Source organism: Chiloscyllium punctatum, chromosome 5 (assembly GCF_047496795.1).
Source record: "Chiloscyllium punctatum isolate Juve2018m chromosome 5, sChiPun1.3, whole genome shotgun sequence".
NCBI classification, from domain to species: domain Eukaryota; kingdom Metazoa; phylum Chordata; class Chondrichthyes; order Orectolobiformes; family Hemiscylliidae; genus Chiloscyllium; species Chiloscyllium punctatum.
In genome coordinates, this window is record NC_092743.1 from 137,220,033 (window position 1) to 137,240,667 (window position 20,635).

At 40.2% G+C, this 20,635-nt stretch overlaps 2 protein-coding genes across 29 annotated transcripts in view; one reads left to right on the forward strand and one right to left on the reverse strand.

Moving 5' to 3' along the window:
- The window catches only part of slco5a1 (solute carrier organic anion transporter family member 5A1), a 185,498-nt gene extending 177,710 nt beyond the window's left edge, over positions 1–7,788 (forward strand). For 2 of the 4 annotated variants that reach the window (XM_072571473.1, XM_072571475.1), the window contains one exon: positions 170–7,784. In XM_072571473.1, the coding sequence (XP_072427574.1) occupies positions 170–627 (458 nt within the window). In that variant the 3' untranslated portion in view covers positions 628–7,784. Of the gene's footprint in view, positions 1–169 lie in introns of all 4 variants that reach the window. The other 2 variants (XM_072571474.1, XM_072571472.1) reach the window with 2 other exon arrangements.
- Positions 7,789–8,405: 617 nt separating this feature from the next.
- Positions 8,406–20,635, reverse strand: part of sulf1 (sulfatase 1) — a 403,560-nt gene continuing 391,330 nt past the window's right edge. For 20 of the 25 annotated variants that reach the window (XM_072571458.1, XM_072571453.1, XM_072571452.1 and 17 more), the window contains one exon: positions 8,406–10,772. In XM_072571458.1, coding sequence (XP_072427559.1) covers positions 9,877–10,772 — 896 coding nt within the window. In that variant the 3' untranslated portion in view covers positions 8,406–9,876. The remainder of the gene's footprint in view (positions 10,773–20,635) is intronic. The other 5 variants (XM_072571469.1, XM_072571471.1, XM_072571468.1 and 2 more) reach the window with 3 other exon arrangements.

Consider the following 20,635-nt stretch of genomic DNA (forward strand, 5'->3'; position numbering starts at 1 on the left):
AACAGTCCAAGTTAGACTCTAAACTCCTTTGTGACTTGGGTATCATCCAACTTTTCTGCCATTAATTAGTTTTAAATAATTTGTTAAATATCTTGTTGTTAAGTTGTTAAATAAATTCCACAACATACAACTTTCCTGATTGGAACATAACCTCTTCTGTGCCTTCCAGCTTACATTCCGACTCCAATCTACTTCGGGGCTGTGATCGATACGACCTGCATGCTTTGGCAACAGGAGTGTGGTGTGATTGGCTCCTGCTGGGAATATGACGTCACGTCATTTAGATTTGTCTACTTTGGACTGGCAGCTGGTCTCAAGTTTGTCGGTTTTATTTTCATCTTTGTAGCCTGGTACTCAATCAAGCATAAAGAAGACCACTTGCAAAGGTGGCGACGTACGGCCTCACCCATAAGCACTGTCAGTGAGCTGATCAGTAACCCAGGGACCCAGCACAACTATGCACAGACTCGGTCATGTCCTACCTTTCAAACAAGGGCTGAAGACAATGAATATCGAACAGAGTCTGGACCAGTCCAGCGGGTAGCACAGACATTTCCTGGGTCACTCCAGGAGGCAGGATATTTCAAAGCCAAGAACACACTGGATGACATTACAGTTCAATATTGATTGAATTCAAACTTGAGCCACCTTGGGTGTTAAGTTGTCAAACACAAATACTGATGGTGGTTTTGAACTTTAGTTCTTTGACAAAAAAAAACACCCTTTGGGAAGTTTCTCCAGGTAAGCCACAGAACCTGTGCCTTTTTTTTAGTTTGAAATGGTGACATACACCAACCAGATAAACCAACCACAGTAGGCTGAAGGGCCAGATACCTCAACAAAATTAAGAGTCTCAGATACCTTGTATCTTTTTAATCTTACGGAGTGATCATTTGCACTCATGCTCTGAGTCAATTTTACGTCGGTTTTTGGAGGAATAAGGAACAGAGACAATTGGTGAACATGGAGGGAAGTTAAAATAGAATCAGTGTAAGTGAGACATTTTTGTTTCGAGAAGCTTCCACATAATTTTTGATTAAATGCTATTCTGATCTGTTCGAGGTGATGTGTTAGAAATCTTTGTTTGTTCAAACTGTCAGTTATTGCAGCTTCCACTGGGAATATGGTGCTGGGGCATAAACTACCATTAAGGTGAGCAGGTCATATCAGAAACTATCTGCCTGTCAACTCCATCGTGATTCCATAAGTTGTGACCAGTGTTATTCGATTGGCGTGTTGAAAACCTACCACAATTCCTGACTTGGGCCTAATAAATTGTGTGCAATAATCATTTTTAATGCGATTATTTAAAATCCTGAGAAATATTTTGCAAGACATCATATTGTAAAACCTTGTAAAGATAGAACAGAAGACGCTAGCAATTGAAAAGAAATTCAGAGTTTGATAGTCGTGTCCTGTGTTCGCAATATTTTCTGTTTTCATTTTCGATAGTTATAATGTTGACATGTCCAGTGCCTTTGCAGGGTGGGCAGGAAGTTAAATGCGAAGTCTTACCAGTTTTCTCCCTTTGGTAGTTCAGTAGATGGTGGCATAATGACCCACTTCTGAGAAGGAGGACCTGCACTCACATTAAGACGTTAATGTTATAAACTCTAGCACTCGGGTGGCAACAGTTGGTACACCCAGGATGACCTGACAGTGAAAACCTTTAGAAATGGTTGAGTAAAATAAAAGAAAATTTTTTTAAAAATTGCAGATGAAACATAAAAACAAAGAATATTGCGAATAGATAGCAAATTTATCTGCATTGAAAAATAAGAAAGAGGCACAAATCTTTCAGGTATGAGCTTTCACTTGTTCTTGAAAACTATCTTTTGAATCCTGGCCTGTTTTGCATTTTGAATATCTTTCTGTATTTTACAGAAGTGGATATTGTGTTTTCTATGGGAAACCAGCTAGTTACTTCCTGTGGAACAAGATAAAAGATGCTAACTATAAAGCTAAATAAAAATGGGTGCAGACTATTGAGCTGTGGCTAAGGTTACTCTGCTTTACCCACGTGTGTAACCCAGCTCATTGACGTCAACCTGATGTGAGACTTAGTTAAGCACAAAAGGAAAGCCTGGATCAAACATTTCTGGGCTGTTTCAAGTAGATTTCTGTTTCAAGTCAGACAGGTCAGCTTGGGAAGCACATCGGGTGCAGTCATCTTTATAAAGGAGGGACCCTCCTCATGTTTACTTTCACAAGGAGGAAGGGCTCCATATAAGGGAGTGTAATGAAGACAGCATCATGGAGGTTGTGATTAATCTTTTCAGCAGGGATTCTTCAAAGGGATGTTTCCTGGACATCCCACTAAATTTGGCAGCAGGATGGCATTGGCATTTGTGTGACATTTGTCACAACAGAGAGGCTGGCTTGATGGATACCTGATCAAAATATCAAAGGAGGAAAATGTCAGATCAGTCAGACATTACTGGGGTGGATCTACCTAAATGAATCACCATCATTGAGGAGATTTGGGTATTGTAGCAGGAGGTGGGGAGTTGGGCCTCTGCATTCTCTTCTTGCCTTACAGGCAATACGTGAGAGCCACGTACCTCACTGATCCGATACTTGCATCTTTTTATTCACTGGGAATTCTGAACCTCGTGTGGTAAAAGATAAGAATTGGGACAAAATGGCGGATGCAGCCTCCTGAAAGTACTCCAGTGATTGGCCTGCCTCCTTGGAAATAGATTGCTTGCTCCTCTCGCTGATCCATTTCTGTGAAACCTGGGAATTGGTAGGAATGGGGTGGAATTCTGGAACTCTACGTTTTCCTTCCCCTCCAACCCCATAATTCTCTGCTCACTCCTGAGTGTCTCATTCTAGCGTAAAGATGGCTGCAGTTTCTAGAACTTTGGGATTGGTGGCCAAGGCATAGACCTGGGACTCCCAAAGGTAGAGAAAATGTAAGTATTTGAGGACAGTCTGCCCTGGGATTGATACATGAGATTTCTAGCCTCTAGACTGGTTAGGCACTGCAGTTCCCAGTCATTGTTTGAGGTTGATGTGGTGCTGTATGGTAATTGAGTGCAGCAGTTGTCAGCTCCATACAAACCCAGAAACTAACCCCGAAACCTGTCTGGGTCTAAGTCTGGGGTGCTATAAATCTCTGGGTGTACAATATATACATTACTGCTAAGGCTATACCCTGTGCGTTTTCAGAGGTGGTGGGATGAATATTGCTACAGATTTATTTTCCAACCTGGAATGACTGACCAACTGGGTGTTCCCCACTGGGAAGGAGCTGGGAAGTAACCTCATTCATAGAATCATAAAGATGTACAGGATGGAAACAGATTCATTGTGCTGACCAGATAGCCCAACCTAATCTCGTCCCATTTGCCAGCACTTGGCCCATATCCCTCTAAACTCTTCCTGTTCATATACCCGTCCAGATGCCTTTTAAATGTTGTAATTGTACCAGCCTCCACCATTTCCTCTGGCAGCTCATTCCATACACGTATCACCCTCTGTGTGAAAAAGTTGCCCCTTAGGTCTCTTTTAATTCTTTCCCCTATCACCTTCAACCTATGCCCTCTAGTTTTGGACTCTCCCACTCTGGGAGTAAGACCTTGTCTATTCACCCTATCCATGCACCTCATGATTTTATAAACCTCAATAAGGTCACCCCTGAGCCTCCGACGCTCCAGGGAAAGTAGCCCCTGCCTATTCAGTCAGCCTCTCCCTATAGCTCAACGTCCTTGCAAATCTTTTCTGTGACCTTTCAACAACATCCTTCCAGTGGAAAGGCAACCAGAATTGTCGGCCTCACCAATGCCCTGCACAGCCACAGCATGACCTCCCAACTCCTGTACTCAAATGTTCGATTTATTCTGGTGAGCAGCTGACACATGTTGCATCTCCACGGTGCTGCCAGGATGGTGTGTTGGTATGAGTTGGGTGGAGTGGGTGGAAGGATGTGGGGAAGCAGTACGGTCCTGTGAGGGAGGGAGTCTTGCTCCAGCAGGCTCCCTGGAAAATTCTTTTTGATTTTGTGTTTTCAGACTCACCGTTAGTCACTGAAGGAAGTGGAACAGAGCAATGCCAACTCCTGTTGTGCTTTAGGATGCTAACTTCCCACAGGGACGCAAAAACAGATTATGGTCCCTTCATTTATGTCTAATTTAGTGGCCTGAAAAATACCAGGTTTAAGGCCAAAATAGCCCAGTTTGACTGGGGATTTAAAGGCTCCTGGTTCTGTCCAAAGTTTCAGGATTCAGTCTGGTTGTTTAAGGGTCTTGTGGCACAGTGGCAGTGTCCAAATATCTGAGCCAGAAGTACCAGGTTCAAGTCACACATAAGGACATCGTGGCTATGGAGGTATATCAAAATTCATCCAAACAGATGGAGTTAAAATAAAATCAGGTCAGACTTTGTTCCCTAAAATCGCTTCATTTCCATCCCATGTCTTGCATAAATACTTGGGTGGTCACAGAGCCACATTACCGATGAACTCTCCACTATATTTTTACAGTGAGCATTAACAGGTTTGAAGTATTTTTTCCAGCTAAAGTGAATGGCATTTACTTTAACTTCTCAAAAAACGTTTATGATTTGTTGACTTGAGTAATGCACCAGTTCATTTTAATATAATTTACACAGCAGCATTGTGTGTTTGCCATCAAATAAGGAAATGGTTTGCCACGAATTATGACACAAAGTCATCTTTCTTTAAACACAAAATGCGAGATCAGAATTTTATTAACTCATATATATTTTAAGAAAGGGAAAATCACAAGACCTAGAAAGGGTCATTGTTTCTGTTAACAGTGATGTGGGCAAATTACCTCCCTTTATCCATTGCCTTAACACAGCTGTCAATGTGTTTATTTTAAATAGTTTAAAAGCTGTCACTGAAGCGTGTCATAAGAACATAAGATAATGTCTTGTTACTCATTTATCGGCTAATATTTCTAAAGCAGTTTCTAGTTTAGATCAGGATCAACTTTGGTTTTAGTCAGATATTGCTAACAGAATAGAATAGCTAAGGTACCTATCCAAAATGTGCACAACAATATATCCTACAACTGTACTAAAAGTATACACTAAGGCCAGAGTAGAAGCAAAGCTTAATGTTTACAGGAACTGCTATACATGATTTTAGTCTCCTTTTGCAACTATTTCAGTTAAAGCACTACAGTCACTCGACATTTGTTCACTAGTAAATATATCTAACCACTAAGTTTGTTCAGTTTTGTCATTTAGCAGCATCTTGTTAGTTTTAGCTTGAATACAGAACAAATAAAATAGGATTTAATAAGAAATCTTGATTGCACTTAATAGTAGAGAAAATAATTGGAATGGAACATGTAATATATTTCCAAAGGTTTTTTTTATATAATTGCAATTCACCTTTTTGTTATAAAACATATCTGATGCAGAAAACTTTGAAATACTTGAATATTGAAATGCAATATTGCATATATGTTCACTAATGTTTCATCTGCATGCACTTTTAAGTTTGCTTCCTTTCCAGGAAATGCCTGAAACATATTTCATTGCAGTAACACAGAAATTGTAATTCACCCAATGCAAAATGCCTCCAATTATTTCACATGCCTATAGAACAATATTTAAATAGTATAATGTCATACTAGTATAGTTTCTAAAGGTTAGATGGTCTTCACATTTCTGAACTTTAGATCTCATCCATTCTGTACAAGACAGTTGGATGGAATTTAGGGAGGCCTACAGTAAGTAATCCAGTCAAAGCCATACAGCAAATTAAGCGAGAGACCTCAAAATGCATTTACTCCTTGCTGAAACTGAAGCAACTATTAATGTGCACAGCTTGTCTCACAAGACTGACCCTTTATTGTCAAGATATTGTTTAGTTTCCCTACCTTTTAATGCTTCTCTGCTTCCTTTCTTATCTATTCCAACATATCAATGGTATAAATCTGGCCTTTTCCTTTACAAGTTCAAAAATATTTTAAGTCGGATTGTAATAACTTGAATAAAGTGTGTGTATATATTTTGACCAATAGCACAGCCTGTCACTCAGGGCAATCTATTCATGGATAAACATCTGGCATTGTATCCTCTTGAGACTGCATATTCTATAAGCTGTGTTCAATAGAAGCTCTTTTGTATAAATACTGTAGTTCATAATTGAAATAGATAAAGACAGTGACATAATTACGTTAATAGAAAATCCGAATGTGGTTGTGCTTTTATTGTGTGGAGCGGGAATGTCTCTGATCGGAAATTCACAAATTAACTTGATTATATCCAGGTTGAATGAGTGATGGTTTGCAGTATGATAAATTCACAAAATTAGTGCAAATCTACTTTTGTGGTCAGGTTCTAAGTGAAAGACTGTGCAGTTAGCACTGGGGAAAAATAGCTGCTCAAAGCAGGTGATTACAGCTACAGATGACCATTAATGCAAGTTTTATTCTTATTTCAGATCGCTCAATTAAATTTACATAATTTACAAAAATTAAATTTTTGTAGAAATGATTCTTTTTGAAAGATGGGATTAAAGTTAGAACATTTCATAGAGTACACTGCTTGGCCTAACAACAGATGCCTTGGATTAAATATGCCAGAATCCCAAAGTATCTAGGTGTTTTTCTTAGCTACCGACTTTGTCCTTGCCACCTTTGCAAATGTTATATCTTCCCTGCTATCCCAAAGGTGGTGATTCCTTGCTAATAATTAATGGGTGCTTGTCCCTCTCAGATACATCACTCAGTTATTCGTGTGTGTGTATTGACAGTGAGCATTGGTCATTACTCAACACGGTGGCTCAGTGGTTAGCACTGCTGCCTCACAGCACCAGGGATCCAGGTTCAACTCCGGCCTCGGGCGACTGTCTGTGTGGAGTTTGCACATTCTCCCCGTGTCTGCGTGGGTTTCCTCCGGGTGCTCCGGTTTCCTCCCACAGTCCAAAGATGTGCCGGTCAGGTGAATTGGCCACGTTAAATTGCCCATAGTGTTAGGTGCATTAGTCAGAGGGAAGTGGGTATGGGTAGGTTACTCTTCAGAGGGTCGGTGTGGCCTTGTTGGGCCGAAGGGCCTGTTTCCACACTCTAGGTCATGTAATCTAATCAACAAGCCAAGCTCAACCCATTCTGACTTAGTACTTTCAACAGGGAACACAGGATAGCAGACAGGACCTGGAACACTTCCCTCACCAAAAGTTTACTGCCTTTGCAGCTGAAATCAGGTAACCAAGCGCACACCGTAACCCTCAGATAATCACTGGATTAAGAACATATTGAGTAAAAGCAGTAAAGATCCATTGAGTGCAGGTGAATGCAATTCTTTTACAATGTTTGGAGTGGGCATTTTAACCACATACCTCTACCAGCAGCAGCATCAATAGACCCCTTCCACGGCGGAGGGTAGGGGGGTCCAATGGGAACAGGAGTTGACTTGTATTTTTCAAGACGATGTTTAAAACAATCGCATCAATTGTACTGGATATATATGCGGTGTGCTTGTCACGAACAAAAAAGTGACTTCTATAAGTCCATTTCTTTTTGGAGTATACTGTAGTCGATATTTAAGTTTTCTAAATAATTGGTTTATTGATAATGTATTTATTTCAAAGACTGTAATAATGACTGTTGTAAAGCCTTTAATTGCTTCCTTTTGTTATCAGGAACATCTGTAAACATCATGTTCATTAACAACCTGTTTACATGAAATACTTGATATGTTGTCAATAAAATAAAACTGATGCAGATCACATTATTGGAGCATGGAAAACGCAAAAGGATTTTCAATTTGTGTTTTATGCATATGACAGAAATAATTAGCATGTGTCTTTTGGATCTGAGTACAAGTTGGAAACTTTGATATTACATTTATAATGCAGAGCTTTTTTTCAGTTACCAAGTTTATCAGAAAGAGGTATGTCTCTTAAAGATCCTGGCTGACAGAGAGAACAGGGGATTCAGAAGGTCTTCAGCTGGCTGGTCAGTGTACAAGTAAATAAAGGGTAATTTGGTGATGGGATACCTGCCTCTGTGCAGTTATTTTAGGACGAGATTGGGATCCCATTTCTAGGTGTCAATTTCTAGGATCTCCCCTCCCATCTCACAGGATCTGAAACTGCTGTGGAAAATTCCACTCTCAGTTTTTAATCTGACTTGAGTAATTTCTTCCCTTTACCTCCACAAACTTGTGTCAACAAATACAGATTGAAGAAACGTATGGGTAGCTGGGAGTAACAGCAGCAGTGATCTGAATAACAGCCACAAGTCCTGTAAAATATGTGTATCTTCCAACTCAAACATCTGCAGTCCTCGCTTTCTCCCATCTTCCAACTTATGTCTCATCTTCAACAGTTGGAAGAGAAGGTTTGGGCTAATAAATATGAGGAGTTTCTTACACAAAAAGACCAAATCTTTAACTCATTGCAGGGTATGATAACCACACATAGACTGTTATGAACATTCCTGTGTTTTTAATTCAGTTTTGACTCTGGCACCTTTTGCACTCTGCATTTCTAATGATAATTATGTTCTCACAGAAGGATTAAGCATTGTGGTTTAATCACTGCAAGTTTATCCAGAAACAAGCAACATGTAATTGCCAGTAAATAGTGTGGCCAATGTTGATTACAGACAAAAAAAAACACACTGATACAAATTTTTACCCTTTGAACAAAATATCATGAACTGCACTTAGTCTGGTATCTTTCACCTATCCATGTGTACATTGGCTAAGAAGTGTATGATGTTGACAATGCATAATCAAAACAAAATCTGTGACCACTGTAAAACTGACACAGATTACACAAACCTTCATGCAAGTAAATCTAGGGGTTATGCTAAAAAGGCTTTTAAACTATAAACAGATTTATCAAAACAGTGACACATCAAGTAAATTGTAAGTACTTTTACCTAAGTTTTACTCATAATGGGGCACCATATTCATGAAAAAGTGATTGCAAACATAATTAATGTGAAATCTCATTAGAAGTGCATCTTATTACAGGTGCACTCAATGATGTCAAGATAGAAGTGACAGATGATTCTTATCCCTCAACCACAAAGCAAATTTGCAAACCATTTTCAGAAGTACAATGTCCCTTTAAATATCATGTCCCATCATGTGTGCACGTGTGACAGGAAATGGGAAAAAGTAACGAAATGAAAGAAAATACAGCACTTTGACTTTACCTTGTTCCTTCATTAAAAAGAGATTCAAAACAGGCAAAGGTTAAAAGAAAGCAATGGCAAAAACAAAATGACAATCCGAAAATATTTTAGAAAAAAAAGCTGATAACTGACAGCACATTACAGTGTGAAGAACACAGAATTAAATTTCCTTTACACATTATGGCTAAAATGATCAGCCCGATAAAAAACTTACTGAGCCAATGCTCTGCACCGTTAATACATCCACACTTGGCAGCCAAAGTCGGCAAATATTTTGTGAAGAATAATGAAAGTGCAAAAAAACTTTGTAAGAAGAAAACACTGCTGTACTTATACATTGTTTGTGATGGTGAATTAGTGTCTAAAATGAGGACTTTATGGAATGGATAGCTCACAATCATGAGACCTTCTAAGTCTGGCCAAACCAGTGACATTTTTACAGGCTTGGAGAATTTCTTGCCGCACTTTGGGACATTTTGATCCCGGTTACATAACACTGAACATTTAAATATATATTTATATAAAGAGCTGCAAAAGAGTTCAATTATAAGAGGAATATAACTTATTCCCTCATTCCGGACAACGCTGCTAACATAAAATTGTGATATTTCTGCCAATGGTTGGTCTGTCGTGAAATGTATCTCTGATGGAAATGGAATGTGCTTTGTTTGGACCTCACAGTATAAATGGATTTTGTAAAAAAAATCAAACTGTTATTAATAACTGTCCAAATAAATAATGAATGGGTTGTGAGTTAATGAATGGATGGTGGGGAAAAGGCACTGCCTTCTGTACTGACATTCCTTAGGATTCCTTCTCCACTGTTTGGGGGCTCTTCCTGAAGTTGGCTACTTGCTGATCTCTCATTGCTGCTGACACTGGCTTCATCAGGAATTGTGAAAGCTTTATGATAAAACTGACCAACAGAACCAGCAGGAAGATAGATTTGATCTTCAAAGATGTCCAGCTTCTCATCCTGTACTTCATTCTGATTGCTAGGTGATAGAAGCACATCACTTGGTGGCAGGACAAAGCTGTTTCTGGTCTCAATCTCTGTCAGGCCATTTCCGCTGACACCCAGTTCATTTTCCAGCTCCACCCATTCTTTTATCAGTTCTTGTGTCTGATTATGTCTCCACCGTTCAGAATTTGAAAAATGCTTATCTGGTATGCGATTGTAATTTATCACTTTCTCCTTTGCGCTGTTGCCACTTGTAATGCTTGAGGTTGAACTCATTGAGTTTATAAGTACGTCAGGTTGTTCTTCTTTTACCTCCCATAACGTCAGGCCACTAGATTCACCCTCTGGCTCAGTAAAGAATACATTTTCCAAAACAGGTGATGCAGTAGATGCCATGTCCAGTGCTGTGGTGTCAATGGTCATTAAATCAAGAGTCCCGCCCTTAGTCAATGCAATGGGCTCAGAAGTTTTAATGTGTCCAGAAAAAGTCTTCAACAGTGCAAATGTTCTATCTACATCCTTCCAGTAATTAGTCCAGTCTCCAAAGCTAAGGCTATAATTAGGCCTGTGTTCAAACAAGCTTTCATCCACACTGTACAAATTTTCAAGTCCTTCCCAGCTGATATATTCTGTGAAGTTTGGCAGTTTGATTGGATTAGCCTTCCCATCCATCCCATAGCTGTCCTCTGCTGACAGAAACAAAGATTCAGAGTTGATTATTTTCACAGATGGGGCATGCCCATAGCTGATGTACAGCTTTTACAGGCCGGCATGCACCTGCTGCAATAACAACTTGCTACTGACAGGCCAAACTAAAGGTAGAACATCCCACAGCACAAAGAACAGGTTGAGAAAGTGCACATTGTCATTTTACCAGATGCGACAGGGAAATGAAGAATTCTTAGGAGCAGAAATAATAATAGACCACAAGCAAAAGCTCATAGCGATGTAGAAATTTCTTAGAGGGCGTTTCTGTGTAGCCATTTATATTTTGCATGCTGTAAACGCAGTGTAAGTTAAAAGTTAATTTTCATCTTATTAAATACTGCCCTTAATAATCCCCTAAATTTATTCAAATAATATTTAGCAAGCAAAAGGTTTGACAATGTTATTAGTTCTAGATAACAAAGGGAGTATGCAGGGAGAGAGACAATGGATGTGTGTCAGGTACTTAAGAAAATAAAAGGCAGGAAGTGAATGAGTCCCCTAAAACATCCATTCTTCAAACTGTTTTCTGTTGAAAATATTGGTGGTATGGAAAATGATAGTTCATCCGGGGTGTGCAGACTGTCCCAGGCCCATGGCACCAAACGTAGTTCAGATGGAAGTTGGACTCGACCTCAACTATTGCCTTTTATCCAGATATGGGAAGGATGTGAAGGCTTTAGAAGAGATGCAGAAGAGATTCATAAGATTGACTGTTCTCATAGATTTATAGAATTTTACAGTATAGAAAGAGGCCATTCAGCCCATCGTGTCTCTACCAGCTCTTGGAAGAGCTACCAAGCCCTATGTCCTTAGTCCTCTAAATTCATTATTTTCAAATATATCCAGTTCTCTTTTGAAACCTTCATGACTTTCCCAGGTGGCACATTCCAAATCGTAACAACCCTCTGAGTAAAAAGGTTTCTCCACATCTCACTCCCAGCTCTCTTGCTGACGATCTTAAAATTGTGACCCCTCATTACTGACATACCAACTAGTGGAAACAGAATCTCCTTCTTAACTCTTGTTCAGAATTTTTAACACCTCAGTAAGGTCACCTCTTAATCTTCTCTGCTTCAAGGAGAATAAGCCCAATCTCTAACCTTGCCGTGCATCTAAAATCCCTCATTCCTGGGATTATTCTAGCAAATCTCTGTACTCTCTCCAGGGCTTTAACATCCTTCTGTAAATAAGGTGTCCAGAACTCCAAATGAGATCTAACCAATGATTTGTAGAGGGTCAGCATCACTTCCTTGCTTTTATACTCTATCTCTCTATGTATAAACCCAAGGATTCTATAACAACTGTTTCACCTTGCCTGGTCACTCTCTGAGAATCATGTACATGAACCCCAAAGTCCCTCTGCTCCTGTATCTCCCTCAGTGTTTAGATTAGATTACCTACAGTGTGGAAACAGGCCCTACGGCCCAACAAGTCCACACCGACCCTCTGAAGAGAAACCCACCCCCCCTGCATTTACCCCTGACTAAATCACCTAACACTACGGGCAATTTAGCCTGGCCAATTCACCTAACCTGCACACCTTTAGACTGTGGGAGGAAACCCAGAGGAAACCCACACAGACTCAGGGAGAATGTGCAAACTTCACACAGACAGTTGTCCAAGGCGGGACTTGAACCTGGGTCCCTGGCACTGTGAGGCAGCAGTGCTAACCACTGAGCCACCGTGCCGCCCCATTGAGCCTGTATTATCTCTCCAGATTTCTTCTGCCAACACACATTACTTCCAATTTCTCTACATTGATATCCATCTGACAGGTGTCTGCCCATTTGGCCAACTTGTCAATGCCCCTCTGAAGTCCCTCAGCGCCATCCTCACAATTCACTCTTCCCCCAGCTTGGTGTCATTTTCCTTAGAGAAAATAAGGTTATGAGAAGATTTGATACAGATGCTTAAAACCATCAGGGGCATGGACAGAACAGGTCAGGAGAAACTATTCCCAGTAGTATAAGACCATAAGACCATAAGACATAGGAGTGGAAGTAAGGCCATTCGGCCCATCGAGTCCACTCCGCCATTCAATCATGGCTGATGCGCATTTCAGCTCCACTTGCCAGCGTTCTCCCCGTAGCCCTTAATTCCTCTAGACAACAAGAACCTATCAATCTCATAAGGATCAACACAAGACAAAACAGATTTGACATAATTCCAAGAAACAACAGCAATAAGAGGAAACACTTTTTCATGCATCATGTGATTCATGTTCGGAATGGACTGCCTGAGGGTTTGGTGAAAGCAGATCCAACTGCTGCATTCACGATATATTGGTTTGTTATTTGAAAAGAAACAATATGCAGGGCTTTGGGCAGAAGGCAAGGGAATAGCAGCAGGTGAATTGCTCATTGCTAGCACAGATTTGACAGGCTGAATGGCCTACTTGTGTGCTGTGACTATTGTTTGATTTGGTGACATACAATCTCTCACGGACATAAATACACACATCTGGAAATCCTTGCAGTTGAAATCTGCAGGAAAGTCATATTGGAATCAATACGTTAACTGTGTTTCTCTGTTTCTCCAATGATGCTGTCAGACTTGCTGAGTTTCTCCAGCTTTTTCTGAATTTGTTTTAGATTTCCAGCATCTGCAGTATTGTGCCTTTACTTGCTTTCCTGCAAATTATATCTGGTAGAGAGATTTCACCAACAAAATCTAGTGTCTGGCTCAAAAATATTTATACAATGAAAAAATAATCTCAAAATTGATATTGGCTACTTACTTAGATGGTCAGCAACATTTAATTTCAATATAACCACACTAAGAGGTCAGAGCCATTTGCTAAAGTGTAGAATGCATCTTAGACCTTGCGTCCCCAAATAAAGACAAGAACTATTTTGTGAGTCATACGATCACTACAGTGGCCTGGAGAGCTTCTTACCTCGGGAATGGGGATTCCTTGATCAAAGGCATTCAGTGCCTGACTGAGCTCGCCATCAGGAACGACGTGCCTATTATAAGCGACTCAGAGAGTCATAGAGTCATTACCGCACGGAAACAGACCCCTCAGTCCAACCCGTCCATGCTGAGCAAGTTCCCAAACTGAACTAGTCCCACTTGCCTGCATTTGACCCATATCGCTCTAAACATTTCTCATTCATGTACCTATCCAAATATCTTTTCAGTTTTGTAACTACTGCATCTACCACTTCCTCTGGCAATTGATATCACATGTGAACCACCCCTCTGTGTGAAAAATTGCCCCTCTGGTCCCTTCCAAATCTTTTCTCCTCTCACCTTAAACCTGTGCCCTTTGATTTGAACTCTCCTACCCTAGGGAAAAGGCCTTTTGCTATTCACCTTATCTATGCCCCTCATGATTTTATAAACTTCTGTAAGATCACCCTTCAGCCTCTGACGCTCCAGGGAAAACACCCCCAGCCTGTTCACCCTCTTCTTGGAACTCAAATGCTCTAGTCTCAGTAACATCTTTGAAAATCTTTTCTGCACCATTTCCAATTTAACACCATATTTCCTCTAGCAGGTAACCAAAACTATGCATAGTACTTCAAAAGTGGCCTCACCAATGTCCTGCCCAGCCACAACATGACGTCCTAACTCCTATACTCAATACTCTATCCAATGAAGGCAAGCATACCAAATACCTTCTTCACCACCACTTCCAAGGAACTATCTACCTGAACCCTTAGGTCTCACTCCCTTGTCCTTACTTCAGAACTAGGTAAAAACCATGACTGCAGATGCTGGGAACCAGATTCTGGATTAGAGTGGCGCTGGAAAAGCACAGCAGTTCAGGCAGCATCCGAAGAGCAGGAAAATCGACATTTCGGGCAAAAGCCCTTCTTCAGAACCCCCTGCCCTCCACCCCTCCGCCCACCCACTCTTCCACCAACAGCCTCCCTTCTCAATGTCGACTTTCAATCGCAGTTGTGAAGTGAAATCAGCAGAATAGGCTGGACACCCTGGATTATTCAGTAAAATACTAGGGAGAGGCGATAAATGCTGATCCAGCAAACAACACATACATCCCACAAAGTGAACAAAACAAAAATCAGAATTTGATTTGCAACAAAAGAACGCAGAACTGACAAACTTGACTGAAATCAGAAGGCATGCTGGGATGCTTACCAAGCTTTAATGTTGATGTGGAGGTGCCGGTGTTGGGCTGGGGTGGATAAAGTCTGAAGTCACATGACACCAGGTTATAGTCCAACAGGTTTATTTGAAATCTCTCTGCCTATAAATTCTATTCCTTTGCACTTCCCTCAATTTCACCTGACAAAGGAGCAGTGCTCCAAAAGCTTGTGATTTCAAATAAACCTGTTGGACTATAACCTGGTGTTGTGTGACGTCTTACAAGCTCCAATGTTACCACAGATATCATCAATGCTTCAGACTGTTGAAGGCTAACTGCTAAGTTCAAGAGACAAACTACTTACATGGACAGAAAGACAAGATTAGAACTAACATAAGTTATTACGATGATAGGTGGCTTTTTAAGCCATTAAAAAGAGTAAGGGGTGAAATATATGTGAGCTAACTTGCTGCATCAACAGGCGATGTGGACTTGTTGGGCCGAAGGGCCTGTTTCCACACTGTAGGGGAATCTAATATGAGATGTAAAACAGCCAATTTGCAATCACTAGGAGACAGAACCAGAAGCAGTTCAAAGAGGACGTCAACAAATTAACCACTCAGTCCCCGGAAACTGAAGATTTATCATTTTGAGTTTCAAATCGCACTGTTGGACAAGCTTGAAGGTATCTCTATCGTTAAAACTGTCTTAATGCCAGTAAAATCAATCATTAAGAAAAATGTTTCTGCCTTGAACAATTCTTGCTTCCCATACCAACAAGAGTGAGAATAAAACTCCACTCACTTTTTCCAGTGGGAATGAAAATTGGAAGGTTTCTGTAACAGATAGCTGTCCCACATCTGGTTCTGATGAAAGATCATTGACCTGAAAAGATAATTGTCTTTCTCTCCACAGATGCGTATTTCTAACAATTTTTGTTTGTTGTTTTAGTTCTAGCTGACCCACATTGTTACATTCATATCTGGCACCAAGTTGAAGTAGAACAGAGTTTCTATGTTATATTGTAAAGAAATCACTTTATGAGTTTATTACACATTCACATTTTAAATACATTGACTTTACTTATGTTTGTCTGGTATAAGCAAAGCAGTAATAACATCATATTCATGAATAACAGAATTCCTACAGTATGGAAACAGGCCAAGGAGACAGCAGCTTTACTAGCTCACACAGTGCTGCTGTGGGCCACTCTATTATGAAAGGGCTCTAATGTCAGAGGTCTAAGCTACTTGTTATTATCAGGCCAGAGGACCATTTCAACACAAACATCCCTGGTCAAAAGATGCAAATAGAAGCCAATAGAACTGGTCAGACTCTGCTCCAAGCACCTGTTGATTATTTCCACTGGCAGCAAGGTGGAAGATACTATCAAAGGGTCAGATTTGTATTCTGGCTTCCCAGTGAGGTACTCTGCATAAAGTAATCTTGGTGCGTGCCGGCTTTATTCCCCCCTTACCAGCCTCCATGATTACTAACCACAACCTCATCTCCCAATGCCCCAGTTATTACGGTTACTGTGGTGGCCTGCCTGCCTAAACATTCATCTGTGAAAATGTATGACATTGTCTGCCTGATATCTCTGTAAGAGCCCTCCAAACTTAACAAGGGCAAGGTCTTAAAATTTTAGGAGTTCTGAGGATGGGTTACCGGACCCGAAATGTTAACTCTGATTTCTCTTCACAGATGCTGCCAGACCTGCTGAGTTTTTCCAACAACTTCTGTTTTTGTTTCTGATTTACAGCATCCACAATTCATTCAGTTTTTTCCTTAAAATCCGAGGGTTTACCTCACCTGGTCCAGGAAACTAACCAGCAGCTGCACTCCCCCAGTCAGCCAGAAAATTGAAAATGAAAATTTCGGGAAATTTTTAAAGCTGTATTTTAAGCTGTTTTGAAAATGTCATATGCAGTAAATAAATGATGACACAAAAACAAGCTAAGAAAACTATTATAGGGAAAAACATGGAAATACAATGAATCTTATGAATCTATAATGAACGGCATGGCCTGTGAGAGTTAGGGAAAAAGATTAAAGCTGAAAATCAAAAGCAAATCCAAACAAAATCAACACAGAGCAAGCAGAAAAGGTGGCTACTCATCCACCCCCCACAACCCCTCCATCCCCTTCCCTAACCTCCCAGTCTTGGTTTGGACAATCAGGTGGCTGGATAGGTTTCTTCTTGTGAACATAAGGCAATGAAAAATGATGAATGGTTAGAAGTTGCGGGGGAACACCAAAGCAGGATTGCAGCAACGACACGATTAGCTTACATGCTAAAAAGAAAGTTTTATTAGTGAAGTGGGTGACGAACTCTGAGAGAAAGTGAACAAATCGGTCAGTAGGAATAAGCAGTATTTTACAAACATAATGAGGTGCAGTTCACTAGCATGAGCCGATTTATCCTCTCTTATAAATACACGGTCCCATAAAAGACACGATGCTTCATCTTACTGTAGATCAGCCATGCAAGCTAATTCATTGATGTGGAATTGATATTACCTTTACTGTATACCCTTTGTCAGGAACAAGAACCTAATTGGGAGATACATCTAACACTGTAAGGAAGGGTGAACCTTGAAAATAAGGATCAGGTTTGTGCAGTTTTTTTAATACTTTGCCTCCTTTAAGTGATTCCCTGTAGAAGTAGAGCAGGGAATGGTCAGAGTATGTTTGACATTCATTTACTCTTGGAATAAAGGAAACACAACAGCCAATTCGAATATAGCCAAGTTCTCATAAACATCAATGGAGTAAATGGTTGGCTTGTGCTTTAGTGAGAACAGCAGTGAAAGCTTTGTGGTTCGTTATTTTAATAGGATCATAGAATTGTATGGATCTCATCTGAAATACAGCACTGCCACCAATGCACCATTCAATTCTGAACTGAAATGTCAGCCTCAGAATCTGTACTTAAGTCTTTGGAGTGGGGCAAAACCTTGTGACTCAAATGAATGACTGCTAACATTTGGCCACTGCTGACAAAGACTCCTGCTCCCTAGATAGTGAGTTTTGAGATCAGGGAAACTCAGATGGGTGACTGAGGAAGGAGGTATTAGGTGATGGGGCAAGGCAGGAGAGTTGTCAGCAAAGAAAAGGACATGATTGGATAAAGGGTGAAAGAGAAGTCGGACCTTGCAACAATTACAATCACCAGGGAGAGGAAAATTCTTAGAACTAAAAGCTATCCTAATGAAATTCATCTTGAGTCTTAAAAGATGTGGCTATTGGGATAGTGGATGCATTGGTTTTAATCTTCTGAAATTCCAACAGATGGTAAACTGAAAACGTGAGTCTCAATGGAATGAGGCAGAGTCAAAATGGTTTTGTGAAAGGGAGATCATGTTTAACTAATTTGAGATAGTTGAGGAAACTAGAAGCAACATGGATAAAGGGGCACTTGTGCATGTGGTGAATTGAGATTTGCAAAAGGCTTTTAACAAGATGAAACATTACTTGACAAAATTAAAGCTCATTAATTAATGGGTAATATATTGGCATGAATAGAGGATTGGTTAGCTAATGGGAAAGAAAGAAGAGGCATAACTGGATTATTTTTGGGTTTGTATGATTAAGGGGAGTTCCAGAGGGACCAGTTCAGTTGCCTCACTTATTCAAAGTCTAACTTTGTGACTTGGATGAAGGGACTATGGTTGCTACATATGCTGATGATACAATGATAGATAATAGTGTAAAGTGGGAAAAGGGCATAAGGAATCTGCAAAAGGATAGGAATAGGCTAAGTGAGTGGCCAAAAAATCTGGCAGATGGAACATAATTTGGGAAACTATGAATTTATCAACTTCAGCAGGAAAATTAAAATTAGAGGATATTATTTAAATGGAGAGAGATACTCTGAGGTAGAAATGGATCTGAATGCCCTGGTACATGAACCATCAAAGGTTAGTTTGCATGTCCAGCAAGTGATTAGTAAGGCAAATAAAATGCTGTCATTTATTGCAAGGAGAACAGAATATAACAGTATGAATACTTTGCTATAGTTAAAAAAAAGGGGTATTGGTGAGACCCACATTTAGATTATTGTGAACAATCTTCATCTCCTTATTTAAGAAAGGACATAATTGTATTAGTAGCAGTTCAGAGAAGGTTCATTCAACTGATTCCTGGGATGAAGAGGTGATCTTATGCAGAAAGGTTACTTCGGTGGACCTGTAACCGTTGAAGTTTAGAAGAATGAGAGATTAACTCTTGAAACATATAAGGACCTGAGGGGATTTGACAGGATCCAAGCTGAAAAAGTATTTCCATTTGTAAGGGTGTCGAGAACCAGGGGAGACAGTTTAAAAATAAGAGGTCTCCCATTTATGATGGAGATTGGCATAAAAGTTTTCTTCCAGAGACCTTGTGGAGGCAGGGTCACTGAATACTTTAAAGGCAGATTTAGGTAGATTCTTGGCCAACAAGGGAGTCAAAGGTATCAGGGGCATCAGGAAAGGGGTTGAGACTATTACCTTACTACTCTGAATCTTCATTTTACGTAAGGAATCACGTGTGTCTGGTCTGCCGAGACCTCAATAGGACAAGCACAGCCATGGCAACACTTGTGATTCCTTCTTACTGGGATGAGTAATAATCCCCAACTGACCTACAGAATGTGCTGTTCCCACCCAGGACTTGCAATATCTAAATATTTGGTAAACCTGCCAACATCGGTGAGGCTGCTTCTGGTTTTAGTAGAACCTAAAGTGCCAGCATTTCATTTAATAATTTTACACTTGTGCAGGTAATTTTAGTTATATCTATTTTGGAAGACTCTGTGTGACATACTCTTTCCCTTTTCAAAGATGTCTATTTATCAATCGTTTGTCATTCTTATTCTGTAAATGGCATCTGGGGCTTCTAGTCAATGGCCTTTGGTGATGCAGCCATTGTTGCTTCTTGAAGATGGAGCTTAGTCGCCATTTATTACACCACTTTGTTAGTAGATATAAGACCGTAAGAAACAGGAACAGGAGTAGGTAAAAACAAGGGCTGCAGATGCTGGAAATGAGAGTCTAGATTAGAGTAGTGCTGGAAAAGCACAGCAGGTCAGGCAGCATCCGAGGAGCAGGAAAATCGATGTTTCGGGCAAAAGCCCTTCATCTAGGAACGGGAGTAGGCCATTCGGTCCCTTGAGCCTGCTCCACCATTCAATAGAATCATGGCTGATCTAACATTCCTCACATCCACTTTCCTGCCCTTTCTCCGTAACCCTTTGATTCCATCACTGATCAAGAATCTAACTCAGCCTTCAAAACAAAGGAGGGTCAGGTACTGAACTGGCGGGCCTGTCACTACTGCTGTTCCTCCAGATAATAACCTCCTTCTCCTTTCTCCCATCAGTAAACAAACCTGACACCAGATGATACCACAGCGATCTTGAAAATAGAAAGAGGCAGTTCTGACTTCAGAATATAAAGAATCATTGAATTAAGCATAAAGCAAGAAAAAAGAGAAACCCTCATTTGTCTGAGAATGAGAAAGGACCTGTTGAAAGAGACAAGATGTGGCAGAATCTTTTATTTGTTGATACAACAATATACACCCTGAAACGGCACTAATGTGCTTTAACAAAGATGCCACTGCCCATGCAATATAATGTCAAAAGTATTCAATTCCTTGCAATCCCAACTGTCAAATTATAGCTATGGTGACTTCTGTGCAATTATCCCTTTTTCCAATAAAACCATAATAATAAATACTTTGCGGCCATAACATATTTAATGATGACTTAAGATAAAAGAGTCAGGACCACAAAACTGAAGAAACAGGGAT